Raw genomic sequence first — 14,796 nt, 5'->3', positions numbered from 1 at the left:
TCCAAATAAAAAAAAACACAAATAGGTTTTGCAGCACCCTTCCAGTTACGTGATCTTCACAGACTGCAAGATCCATATGAAAGAGGAGAGGGGGAGCACCAGTTTTTTTTAAAAAAAAAAAAGTGTATTTTACTTCTATTGAGAGCATTGAAAAACGCATACAGGATAATGGCAAGAACGGTGCTTAACAGAGTGTATTCACAGTTGACCAAGAGAGGAACTTCCCCCTGCTCATCACTATAGCCACCCCAGTTGTACTAGGATAGACCAAGAGGAATTTCCCTATTATTTAAACCTGCCACCTACACATCAAACTATCCCCATAACAAAGTGGAAGCTCCACGTGGAGCCTTCTACGAAGATCTCTACATTCTGACAATCGCTGTTCTTATTAGTTACATGTTTATTTCACTTCCATTGAAAGTATTGTATAATCATTTAAACTGGCAAAATGGTTAAACTTGAATAATGAAAATGTATTAAGTACATTAAGAAACCAAAGCAAACTTAAGCAAAATTATCGCCATGTCCATTTAAATGTAGTTCCCTAAATTAAGACATTTTATTTTAGCATAACTAAATTGCTAAATTGTGACATAAAATAAAGTGAAATTTGCTCTACATGGATATTTTTTCGCTTGAACATAACATTCCATCTATGTCTCCTAAACAACTTAAAGTATTAAAACAAAAAACAAAAACAAAAAACACAAAATGGTCACTTGTGCTTTAAATTGTTTTACTAGCAAATACCCATACATTTTTACATTGTTTACAGTGTACAAATGTCCTCATTCAATTGTCATTTCCGGTTAGAAATTGCATATTGAAAGCTTTTCTGAAAGTGGCAGCAATAACTTATATGTTATATAGCTTTCCTTTCAACAGCCCTACAAAGTGCTCCAAATGAATGATTAATTAAGGTCAACAACACCTCAAGGCAGCAACAATGTTTACTACATGTGCAATGTTAAGAGACCTGCATATTGAGCACCCAGAATGCTCTAGCGCAACAAGTACAAGTGACCCCGATTAATCATGTGTCAACAGAGCTGTATCACTGTACTGTATTCATTTTGCAGTGTTTTGACATCAGTATGAAACAATGGTAATTTGATCACTGTACCAATATAGGGGTTCTGCTTTTGTCTGAAAACAGATACCACATCTTTAAATACCTCTTATTATACAACTTAAAATTGGGCAGAATCACTAGTTTATAATTAGCAAAGAGAAATTGTTGGTGCTTGTCAATTTGCTTAAAAAGACAGAGTAAATGACATTGAATACACAAATAGTTCCCGCTATATTGGATGTGGAATAAACACCAACCCTTCCTTGTATTACACCTCTACCTATACCGACAACCTTCCAGCCCTATCTGTACTTTGTGGAGAAGACTGTATAGTAGAATTAATTTATTCTGTTGTACTGTATAAAGCCAATATATAGAGGAAGCAATCCTTTCAGTAGTTGGTTTGTATTTCTAAGTAACTGACAGAACATATGATTGATTTCCTGCACTGCAATCCTTCTCTGAGCCAATAAATAAATATTGCAGTATTAAGGGCCTATTAGCTGAGGCGGCAGTTATGTGCAACGTAAGCCAAAACAATGTGGAAGAATAAGGAAATGAGAAAAGGGAGAACTGTCACTGCAGACAAGAGAACCAAAAGTGTACATATTTATGCCAAAAGAACTAGTAAAACATTCTTTAATCAGTCACACAAACAAAAAAATACATAAAATGCTAACTTGATATTACTAATGTTTATCAATGATGCGATGTTAAACAACTGCTGTGTTGCTCAGGTCTGTAACATTAAACCAAAGGTGAGCACTGGATGTTTATCTATTCATTCATTGCACTACCACAGCCCCGGCGTGCATCTCATGCCAGATAATGGTACTGTTTGGAGTTTTCTTTGTCCCTCTCCATGTAGTCTCTATCTATTAATGATTCGATCCTCTTCTTCAGGTCTCCAGGCTGGAATAATATAATTCAGTTTGATTAATACATTAAATATACAGAGAGAATTAGATGTGCATGTGATAAAGTCTGCCTAACGTCCAACATGCTTGGACTTGATGGGGTGTGGGAGAAGCAGAGGGTGTATTAATGGAAAAAGGATTATGGTGCATGCAACTTGGTAGCATCCTAACAAATACTTGGTTCCATAAAAAATTAATAATGAATGTCGACAATATTAAATTACATTTTGTAAAGTATGAACTACGACCTACATACTACGCAGATACCTTATATTTATACATCTGCCTTCCAATCAATCTTTAACTGGCAACACAACCAGCTGGCAGGGTGTGTGCGCCTCAGTAAGCCAAAGTCACTATGGAGGGGATGTAGTCAAGTAAAATCAGATTTCTACTAAGTAAAAACCTCTATAAAGCACCAAAATAGGTTAAAAGGTGGCGTTTGACCAATTGCTTTTTTTTTTTTTTTTTTTTACGGATCGTGATATTCCCCCATTCTAATCTATATACGCTATAAGGCGGCACTACTTTGGAATCATGGTGCTATACAATGGACCACACTATAATGTGCAGGACACCACAATTCTCAAGGAGCAGAAGATTTTTTCCATTGATGAAATAAAGAGATCTGGGCAGTTTACTTTATTTTCCATTAATTCTTAGAGAAAACAGTAGCAGGAGACCCAAAGTGTACATAAAGATAAACAAATTAAAAGCATGTGCACATGAGGAACACACAGAGCTTTGTTTACCTTTACAGGGAATTTCAGCTGATTATAAAGCTCAGAGACCAGGAGGTTGTGCGTAAGAGTTTTCCTCATTTTCATGATGCGTACAATCGCCGCATCGATCTGGTACTGTCTGTCCTGAAACACCCTCTCTGTTGTATTAACCTGTTCTTCCACCTGAAAATACATCGCATGTTACGCTGGACTTTACGAAAACGGATTAGCAAATATGAAAATTTATACATTGTACCACCTTAAAAATAGCCATTTAAAAGCACGGATACAAAACATTTGGAATAAGAAATGCTCACCGTTTCCTTCATTTGGATTTGGTTGATTTTAATTCGATATAACTTGTGTTTAAAGTCCCCATTAAAGTGAAACTTGTCTCCATCCTCCACATCCTTACTCTTTGGTGTTTTGTTTAGCACTCTCGCTTTCCCACATGCAAGTGACTGCAGAGTCCTTCTCAGCTCGTTCTCCTCTGCACATGGAAAAGAAAAACCCAAAAAACCTTCAATAAGATTCATATTGTACAAGTTCTTGAACATCTCTGCCTGGCTCCCTCATATCCTCTGACATCCCCACCATCATCATGGGTGATTTTAACAACCCCATTGATAACACACATTCTACTTGTGCTTCCAAACTTCTCTCTATAACTTCCTCCCTTGGCCACTGCAATGATCTTGTTATCTCTAGACTATGCAACCTCCTTTCCCCCTCTTGGATCATCACCTCATCAACTACAAGAGCTCCTTCAGTACTTTAACCTCTCAGCTTTCAAACTCTACCAAGCCTACTCATACCCGTAGAACTATTCCATTAATTTTCAACAGTTGTCCACCTCTCTCCAAAACCTTCCTCTCCTCAATTTCTACATCCTCCAGTCCTGATATAGCAGTACTGCATTTTCACCAAACCCTAACAGCCTTGCGGTAAGCAAACATACTTCCAATCTCATCTCTGCTCAGGCTTCTAAAGCTGGGTACACACAATAGGTTTTTCACCCAACTATCATGCCAATCACACAATAAACGACTGTTAGATCCAATATCACATTAGTGCAGGCCTGTCCAACCTGCGGCTCTCCAGGTGTTGTGAAACTACAAGCCCCAGCATGCTTTGTCAGTAGACAACCTGTTGATAGCTGGAAGGGCATGCTGGGACTTGTAGTTTCACAACATCTGGAGGGCTGCAGGTTGGACAGGCCTGCATTAGTGTGTAAGCTCCCACGATCATGTTTTAGTGTACCAAAGCACGTCATTTGCTTTGATAAAACAGACTAAAAAAAATCACTATCAACGATGGAACGATGTTGGGCAAATTCTGAAGTGTGTATGCACTCGCAACTAGCAGTGTAGGCAGATCTCCATAAAGTCTACAGAGTCACGATCTTTTCAGCAGATGGTTATGACAGATGAAGAGCACAGATTTGAAGGTAAATTGTGTAGATGAAGTACACATGAATCGACATGCTCATTGGGACTTTCAATCATTGGTAAAATCGTTACAGATATTTCACCGTGAGAAATTTTCTGTAGTGTGTAACCAGTTTTACCCCAAACGCCTTTTGAAACACATTTACATCTCTTCTCAACCCTCCCTTCCCAAACCCTTTGACTACTATCTGTGTTGAAGATCTTGCGTCCTACTTCAAGTACCCGATTGAAAAGATTCCAATTGAAATGGTATCTTCTGCCTTGGTAAACAACCTGCTCAATTCCTTCCTGGCACTCTCACTTCATTTGATTAAACAAATGAAGATGAAGTATCTACTCTTCTATTATCTTCTTACTCTACTACCTGTCCTCTTGATCCTAGAACTTCACAAATCAACTGATCCCTGTCTCCTGTGATCATTCCAACCTAAACTAAAATCTGAAATATCTGTCGCTCTACTAGTATCTTTCTGTCCTATTCAAGCATGTGATTACTCCTATTCTGAAAAAACAGATTCTGACCCAAACACTATCTCAAATTACCATCCATCTCTCAGCTCCTATGCGAGAGAGAATTGCCTACATTTGCCTCACACAATCTAATGGACCCTCTTCAGTCAGCTTTTTGTTCCCAACACTCCAGAGACTGCACTGACAAAGGTTGTCAATTATTTGACCACTGCTAAATCTAAAGGCCATTACTTGCTTCTATTTCACCTGGATCTCTCTGCTGACCACTCTTCTCATACAAACGCTACAATCCCAGGTCTTCAGGACACTGTCCTACCCTGGTTCTCATCCTACCTACCTCCTGCTCTTTCAGTGTTAGTTTCTCTGCATCCACCTCCTCTCCACTTCCTTCATCAGTTGGATTACCACAAGGCTGTCTTCTACTCTTCACTATCTTTACCACTACTCTTTGAAAAACTAATAAGTTCCTTTGGATTTCAGTATTATCCCTAATCGAATGATACCCAAATTTATCTATCCTCTTGTGTTACTGTCTCTCTGCCATCTCATCTTGGATGTCCTCTCGCAAACACTTTCAAAAACAAAGCTAATAATATTCCCACCAGCCAATAGAAGTTACCTACCTGATATTTCTATTTCTGTTGACATGATAATTTATCCTACACCACAAGCTTTCTGCCTAGGTGTGATCCTTGACCCGAAACTATCCTTTGTTCCCCACATCCAATCTACATCTAAATCATGTTACATACATCTAAAAAACATTTTCAGAATATGCACACATCTCAAAAAACACACTGCGAAAACTTTAATGCATGCACTCATCTCCTGCATGGACTACTGCAATACCCTTCTTACTGGTCTTCCCCGTATCAGACTCTCACCTCTCCAATCTATTTTGCATGCAGCGGCTAGATTGATTTTCAATGCAAATCATTCTTCCACTGAGAAGCCACTTTGTTGGTCTCTGCATAAGTTGCCTGTTTATTACCAAATCCAATATAAAATACTTCTGCTAACATACAAGGTATTAACAAAACTGCACTAACATACATCTCTTCACTTGTCTCAAATTATCTCCCAACTCAACACCTCCATTCTGCACAAGATCTGTCTCTCATCACTTGTTTTCATTCCTGCCCACAGTACTTTCTTCAATCAACACCTACTTTACAGGAAAGTCCTATTGTGCGAGGAAGTCTTCAAACCTACAAGCGTTCTCTGAAAACCTACATCTTCAGATAAGCTTACAAAAGTTGTCAACCACCCTCTTAACCTCCCCAGAGTACCCTATTACCACACTCTACACAGTTCACATAAGACAACTCTCTGACCCTCTGACTAACATTGCTTTGTGGCTAGATCATATAATGCACTAAGCACTTTTACCTTTGCAATGTGGCTGGACCAATACGTAGAACTTAAATCTGTATCAAAACTCCCATTGTCCTATAGATTGTAAAGTTGTGAGCCAGGCCCACTTACCACTCTGTCTGTATTACCCAGTCTAGATTTATTACTGTGTTGTTCCCAAATGTAAAGTGCTACAACATACAATAAGTACTTTACACAAATCAGTTCAGTTCATGTTGTATATATTACTACATAATTCTTCCTTTCTGGATACTAGCAGGCCTGGATTTGTTGAACTGCCCCTCAAAGGACAAGTAAAAATACCTTAAAAATATTTTCCCACCCTCCTGTCTTACAACACCCACCCTGCCCCTGACTAATTGCACAGGTCTTTCAATTTATTTATTTAAAAGATTTTATTGAAGGTTCACTGAGTATTACAATAAGACCAAGCATTACATGTCTCCGCTTATTGAGTTAGCGTTTACTGGTCCATTAAATTTCCACTGTTCGTGTGTAATTCATTTTTTATTCTTTTTTATTTAATGCAGCTACAGTTCTCCTAGCACTGGGGAAACAGGAGAGTCTGAGCACAATTACAGTGAGAATACATTTCTTTTGTATGTTGCTGGTTGTGGCAGTAGTTGGGGCTATAGGGTTCTTGGCAAACCCTACAGCCCTAACAACTCAGGGATTGTCAACATTTAATTAATCTAATGTATCTACAATTATTTCAGCAACTCATCATTGTAACTATACATACTACAACATTACATTTCAGTAGTATCAATTGTAAACCCCTTAGATTGAAAATATAACCTAAAAGAATAATAACGTGTACCATGAAAGCTATGATCAAAATACAGTCCAGTGTTCCCACAATGTGATGACTATTCTAAACTAACAATGCTATGAATGCCCAAACGATGTGATTAATGCAGTACCCCAAAAATTGTAAACATAACAGGATGGGCTGACAGGCACTGGCAAGATGCAGACCTTTAAAACTCTCTTATGCTAGTCAGCTTTCCCTAAACCTGCAGACATTCTCGTTCATAGAATTTGTCCTGGAAACACATATCTGTGACATATATGTGGCCCTCCTTTACTGTGTTAGAAATAAGTAAGGGGTTACAAGATCATATAGATGCTATACTGAGGGCAGACGGTGTATTACAGGTGACTTAAGGGGCAAAATTTTAAAAACAAAAGCTACATCTTTCCTGTAACCTAATTAAAATTACTGTAAGCACTGCACTTACAACAGTCATGAAGTCAGGTAAAAAACTGAAAAATAACCTAAGCTTCTATATATTATAAGGTTTAAAGTATCACATTAATGTAGATTATAATTTACCCACTACAGTAAAATATAACGATACTAGAAGTCATTGAGGATTTGTGTGGTTTGATAATGACCCAGGGTACTATTTGCCTGGAGTTTGTGTGTTCTGGCTTCCTCCAATGATCCATATAAATACTGGTAGGGATATTGGCTTCTGATTATATTGGCCATAGTGTGCACTTATGCACCTGTAGTAAAGACATTACATTTTACATTCCATTTGTGCAGCAAATTATATGCCTGAACACCACACTGGTGCTGTATAAATATCAATAATACAAACACGTACACTTATTTATTTATTATTGTTTAATTATATAATGCCAATCATTAACATCAGTCCCTGACCCATTGGAGCTTACAGTCTAATTTCCCTTACACACACTAGGGTCCACTTTTGTCAGAAGTCAATTAACCTACCAGTATGTTTCAGGACCTTGGGTAGAAACCAGAGCACCCGGAAGAAACCCATGAAAACATGGGGAAAATATACAAAAGCTACACAGAAAGGGCCTTGGTCTGAATAGAACCAAGTGATGTGAGGCAACAAGAATAACCTCTGTTTCCCTGTGCTGCCTTGGCATTTAGTAGTAGGAGTGTGGACTCTGGTACTTGGGTAGTATGATTAGTAAAATGGAAGCCACAACTGCCTGTTTTCAGAATAGGGTGACCTACTTGGCTCTGCCTAGCTGTATCAACCGATAAAGAAGCAAACATTCCATTTTACTAATACCACTTTTTATTTAGAACTATAGTCATATATAACGATGTGTGGATTAAACTCTGTTGCTCAGTGATGCCACTAGTTCATTATGAAGTAACAGGGTTTGAAAAAAAGAGCTGCCTCCAGTTATACATTTTTCACATAGCAGTCACATAATGAAAATGGGAGTCCTCTGAACACAATGAGACAGTGATCTCACCTATTCCTGTAGCCATTTTAATGTCTTCAAAGGTGAATTCTTCTCCCTCATTGAACATAAGCAGCACCAGTGTCTGAAACAATGATACCTGAAGCTCTTTCTTCTCCTACATGGAGTTCATAATGAAAAAAATATGTCAAGAAACACAAGTCATTAAAGTTCTGTCTTTGTTAGGATATGTATTGATGATGGTTGAAACCTGAATAGGAAAAATTTATTAAAAATGCTAGAATTTGTCCAACTTATAAGCAGTATAACTGTAGTTATACTGCTTATAAGTTGACTAATTTTATGCCAAGCAACCCCATTCTGTATTTTCTAATACAACACAAAGATAATTATCCAACTTGCTTAGACATTGAATAACAAACAAATTCAAGGTTTGTGTTTTAGAACAGCTTACACTAAGGGCTAGATTTACTAAGCTGCGGGTTTGAAAAAGTGGGGATGTTGCCTATAGCAACCAATCAGATTCTAGCTTTCATTTATTTAGTACCTTCTACAAAATGATAGCTAGAATCTGATTGGTTGCTATAGGCAACATCCCCACTTTTTCAAACCCGCAGCTTAGTAAATCTAGCCCTAAGACTCTTTAATTATGCTAAAGAAATTGCTTTTATACAATGTCTTCCAAATCAAACATAGAAGCATGTCTTTTGCATCTAAAATGATGGGAAAGGTGGAAACAAAATTATGGAGATAGGCAAATTGATATGTGTCAATATGCAATGAATCTAGAATGTATGGATCCAGTATTAACATAAATAACTGAAATTTGATCTTACAAAGAAAACCTTAAAGATGTTAAAAAAACCCAAACAAAAACAAACTATGAAACTATGAAAGTTTACCAAACAACTGAAAAAGCTCATTACATGGTGAAGACTGCTTGCCATGGTAGAGACTCCTTAAAATGGGGATACACATCCACACATTAAAAGCTACACATGTAAGGTTTTAAATTACTACTAATCCCCAAAAATTTAAATTTTCAGATATGAGCATTGAAAGTGAAATACATAGTGTGAGGATACCACCCTTAGCTGGGATGGCAGTTACCCTCTGTGGGATTCAACTCAATCGGGTAGACCAAAATATATCCAAAATAAGGCTTTATTACGACAGCACAACACCACAAGACGTTCACAAGATGACAACAGGATAAATGGTAGTATGTATCCGCCAGCAGCCTCTTGCAGTCAGCACTCCAAAGAAATAATCTCTGTCTCTTTCACAGTCTTATGCTCCCGCAATATTACCACTACCGTTTAGCTAGACAGTTACTATGTCGCCCAGCTTGGGATACTGGCTCACACAGACCATGTTCTGGTAAGGTTTCCTCCAGTGGCACTACAATACCTGCCCAGAGTCCATTTCGCTGATGTCTTGTACACCAGAATCCTCTAAGCTAGAATAGCTCTCTTGGCATTCTACTCTCCTTATAGTCTTGGCTGTATACACAGGGAGTAGGAATAAAAATTAAATGTCTCAATCTTCCCCTATCCAGCAGGGGTCTATCAATGGACACTAACTGTTAGACATACCATTTCTGTTAGCTTGATTATACAATGGAATGGCTTGACTGAATTAGTGGTTTGGTTGGATACACTAAAGAAACGGTTATGTGGAGGTTTAGGAGGCTTATAAGGCAGAATGGTGGTGATAATATAAGACAAATCAGTTGATGTTCTAAGAAACAATTACAGCTGCGGCCTTGCTAGTATCGGTGAAAATGGAATTTGGTTGTCCCCCCTCCCCCCACAACATCGCAAGCTGGGAACTGAAGAATACAGATAAAGAAATTCAACTTGTGACTGTTCATGTGAGAAAGAAAACTACTGATATCCAAATTAGGTCTGGTGGGCGTTGTTGAATATGTTATGCTTTAGCAAGTAGCAACGTATGTTATATCCTTAAAAGGCTTGGGAGGAAAAATGAATGTAGTGACGCAATAAGCTCTATAAAAAGGTGATTGAATTGCTGGGGACCTTCTAGATCAAGAAGGATTTATAACCTTTGATGCTCTCTGCTCCAAATTTCCCACACTAAACCCGCCATTCTACCAATACTTATAAATCAGACATTTCGTCCTCTCTCTCCTGTCGGGCAACTCACCTCCATCGATATCCTCCTTTGAGACCCTCTGTCTCTCCTCACCGCTTCAGAGGCATGATCGCCTCAATCTATAATCTACTTCCAGACAAATTACTGGTCTCCGTGAGTGGCCACGAGAGAGAGTGGGAGAGAGATTTGGGTCCCCCCCCCAGAGGAGGACTGTTGGGAGACCATCAGATCAAATGTAGCCTCTAGTTCCATCTCCACTCTAATTAAAGAGAATGCATACAAGATTCTCTACAGTTGGTATCTTACGCCTGACAGACTAACTAAAATGTACCCAACTGCCTCCCCGGCCTGCTGGCAGGAATGCGGACATAGAGGTACCTTCTTTCATATCTGGTGGTCTTGTCCTGTCATTTCCTCCTTCTGGAATAAAGTAGCTACTCTCCTTTCCTCCCTTCTTCAATTCCCTATCCAGAAGGATCCTTGGTCCTTCCTCTTTTGCTACCCTATACAAGATGCTGATGTCCCCTCTGCAAAATTGGCTTTGCATGTTCTAGCGGCTGCTAGGTGCCCGATAGCCAAATCCTGGAAAAGCGCACCACCTCCCCGCGCCTCCGTGATAAAGACGACAAGTTTTACCAAATCTGGGCCCCTTGGTTACACCACTGATGTCCCTTATACTTCCCCTCCTGTAGGTTGACTCGCTCGTACTAGACGCTTCTGTTCATAATAATCCTTCGGATAAAGTTACTCCTTCTGAGGTCTGAGACACCGACCTGTAATAGCTTACTAGCACAGACAACCCCCCCCCCCTTCCCTCCCACCCACCCACCCCTTTCTACCCACTGCCCTTTATAATAATAAGGATATTGCCTGTGTCAATACAGTTTTCCAGTTTTGTGCCACATGTTGCTATGAACAGCAATTACTAACATATATTGTGACAGTGATTGCCTTTTTTTTTGTATTATGTCTCTGCCATCTCTTCGTATGCTGGCTGTCACCCAGGTTGATTGAATAGAATTTGAGTTATAAAAAAAAAAAAAAAAAAAAAAAAAAAAAAGGTGATTGAAATAAATGACCTCAGCTCAGAATTTTAAAAGGATATACTTGTGTGTGTGTCTTGATTACTGGACTCCCAGTTAACTGGTTTATAATAAATCACAGACAAGCTGAAGGACGATAATTAAAAGAAGAAGTAACTTAACAGTTACAATATTGCAACAGGGAATGACACTTCACGCTTAACCTAATTCTCTCTCAGATTACCTGTTGACCTAGCTAATTAACTTGGGCTGCCAGTTAGTTAACTCAGGCATTGTACTGATTACAAACGGAATCTAAGCTGAACCTCATAACAATGGACATTAACTAACACAGGCAAAATGACTTCTGCTGTCCTGTTATTTTCACACAGTATGGCAATATTGTTTATATATCTAATACATACAATATTGCAGGTAATAGCAAGACCAAAATGTTCCTAATAACATGAAATAATAATACACATAATACACTGATGCTCTGGTGTATATACTTACACTGGGCCAAAGATTAAAAAGTACATTAAAATGTGAGAAACTGGTGAAGAATAAAAAGTCCTCAGTCCAGTAGCACCCCGTTTCCTCACACATAGTAACCTCACATTTCATTACAGTTCTGTTCCAAAGTACTAACCGCCATTAGACAGCTGTAGCTCCTCCCACATGCAGTCAGTTAATTAGCCTTTGATTGCAGAGTCAATAGTAGGGAGTGGAAATTGTTCTCTCAAAGCACACAACACCCTCTGATCGGCAGTAGGAGCGGACAATAAGGATATTTATATGTGACAATACACTAAACATGGCTTTGCATATCGAGTGCACATGGATATATTTAGTCAAGTATAAAAACTCCAGACAGTTATTCCATGACATTCAGTTCAGGAGCTGCACATATTTCAAATAGTATGTCTGAAAGTCTTCTGCCACTGTGTTTTCCCAAGATAAATAAATGAAAGTTCATGTTTGGCGTAGTGTCTAAAAATTACCACTTTACTGTGAAAGACCAGATATCAGCTAAACACTTTATTTTACGACCCATTGAAATAAATTCTCAAATACAGTTATGGCATCTCCTATCCATAAACACATTATCCTTAAAGCATAAATAGATCCAGATATTTAGTAACGTCATACAGGCTTGATCACTGATCACGTTTCCCTACAGTCGCTAGGAGGAGGAAATGCCAAGGGCAAAGTGGGGATAGAGATGGATATTTTTATATGTAAATTTAGAATATTTTTTAGGCATGTATCCCGAACTGTGGGGGAAAAAAATAATATCTAATAAACCCAAGCATTCAAGGTAATATTATAACACAAACACATGTTTACTAAGATAAACATGACATATGGCAATCACACTGTTTTCCTGATACATTTCTTCTTAGTCTCTGAAACATACGATTCTCATTTTTATTTTAGATAAAGAATACACTAGGAGATGTTACTTTAGATGTCAACCCAAATCTATTTTTTAATATTACACCTCCATAACATAAGTGTCAGAAGAGCAGAGGTCCAGAGTCCAGGATGCTTAACACACCGCAGAATGCTAAGCACCTCTCTAAACACAAATTCTCCTGTCATTGCGGCTGAACATTGTTTTTAATTGAACATAGGGACAAAGAGGGTCTTCTCATAGTCATGTTTTAACAGAACGGATTCAAACCCAAATCGCAAAGGTCATCAAACACCTGACTTTCTGATACTGGGGAGGGTAATATTAAACAAATAAAATGTTTTGGTTGAACTTAATTACACTGCATAATGACACATATCATATCCTGTGTAGAACACTTAAGTTACAATCTGTAGCAGCTAGACTGAAGAGTGAGTGTAAGCAGTTACTCTGCATTTACTCTTTTGTATGTAGTGCAGTAGCAGGTGTTAACATTATACAGTACAACTAAGCAGTAAAGATTGTTAACATAGGGGGTAAGGAGTTAATTTTCATTTATAGTGTTTGCTGGTTTCAAGAGCTCTTGTAACATCATGTATTTTTAGACATCATAGCTTGAGAAACTTGTTTCAACAATTCATTATCATTCATCAGTGGCTTGTGAGTAACAAAATGCAGATACAAATCAGTATCACATGACAGTTTATTGTGCAAGAAGGGAGAAGTTGGCAAGAATTAGGTGTCTAGTTTAAAAGCAGTACAAGTCTTGGCAAGGAGCAGAAAAATGCCTTATTAGGAAGCAGAACATGTGACTGCGAACTTGAGAAGATTTTCATAGTGAATTCTGATATAAGAGCTTGTGGGCGGTCTAAAGCATGGACACACACAGTTCAACCCAGTTGCTTGGTCCAATAGCAAAACTGCTGAATCTGTAACCTTCTGGCCAAACCTGAGAATGAGCAATTTGCATATAGCCAACAGGAAGCTATGCTGTTATGAGGTCATCAGAAGCCAGGATTATGCCACAGTGATTAGATTTTGACTGTTTATTAGGCTGGTTTTAAGGTCTACAAATGTGCTACTTATCTGCCAAGTTTGTGAAAAATCAAATACATCTGCAGAAAAAAAAATGTATACATGTGTAGATTCATACCCTGTCAGGGATAGAAGAATACGGCTGGAGTAATGAGCCGATGCACCAGATTATTTTAACATGCATCTGTTTTATGGATGCACCAGTACAGAGCTGTCCAAATGGTCAATGGGCTAGGTTCCATTTATGTAACAAGTTAATTAAAGCAATATATTCTATATAGTATACATACTTATGGACACAGCAAATTATTTCAAGCAACATTATACCTGAGGTTTGAAAAATAATAAACAATGCAGAACTCTTATGGTTGAATAAATATCTGGTGCTGTTTTGTTTGTGATATTTTCTTCATTGCATGATGAACACAAATACATATTTTTTCCTTAACAAATTGGCAAGAAAGATGTTGCAAGTAATATTGCAGATTTCACTTATTATTAAATATACCCATGTATTTACTTAACATTTATAGAAAAATAAAGTGAAAATAAAGCCTACTTTATAATCATTTGGTATGTGCCTTACAGTCATTAAGTCCTGCATTTGTGGGCTGGGGTTAGAGGAAAAGGTTCCAGGGAAAACAATAAGGTAAAGCTTCCAACACTGTTTCTTTAAGTAAATGCAGATTTAAAAAACAAAAACAAAAGAATCAGGTGTACATATAAGGCAAACATATGGAGAGCAATGGCCTTCAAAGTGCGAAGTGCATGACACAGTAGATGGTTTGAAAGTGTACTTGTGATAATGTTATAGCTTCTATCTCCTTCACCGCCTCACGAAATATGCCTTGCCATATGTTAACTGAACCAGATTTAAAGTTCAGCTCTGCTTCAGTAACGAGCCAGCAGGAGGGGAGGGGGGGGGCTGAATCTCATCCACAATTTGCTATCAAAGTTAACAATAATCCAGGGTGGCACAGTGGTTAGCATTGCAGAATCACAGC

General features: G+C 38.2%; 1 protein-coding gene across 4 annotated transcripts in view; it reads right to left on the bottom strand.

The window, feature by feature from the left end:
• Positions 1-722: 722 nt before the first annotated feature.
• Positions 723-14,796, bottom strand: part of CUL4A (cullin 4A) — a 79,192-nt gene continuing 65,118 nt past the window's right edge. For all 4 annotated transcript variants that reach the window (XM_075200044.1, XM_075200045.1, XM_075200046.1 and 1 more), the window contains exons 18-21: positions 8,255-8,360; positions 3,032-3,204; positions 2,745-2,897; positions 723-1,987 (exon numbers count right to left, since the gene is read on the bottom strand). In XM_075200044.1, coding sequence (XP_075056145.1) covers positions 1,892-1,987; positions 2,745-2,897; positions 3,032-3,204; positions 8,255-8,360 — 528 coding nt within the window. In that variant the 3' untranslated portion in view covers positions 723-1,891. The remainder of the gene's footprint in view (positions 1,988-2,744; positions 2,898-3,031; positions 3,205-8,254; positions 8,361-14,796) is intronic.

The sequence above is a fragment of the Mixophyes fleayi genome, chromosome 2 (genome assembly GCF_038048845.1).
Source record: "Mixophyes fleayi isolate aMixFle1 chromosome 2, aMixFle1.hap1, whole genome shotgun sequence".
In the NCBI taxonomy this organism is placed as follows: Eukaryota; Metazoa; Chordata; class Amphibia; order Anura; family Limnodynastidae; genus Mixophyes; species Mixophyes fleayi.
Note: the sequence above shows the minus strand (reverse complement) of the source record. Positions and strands in the feature narration are given on the sequence as shown.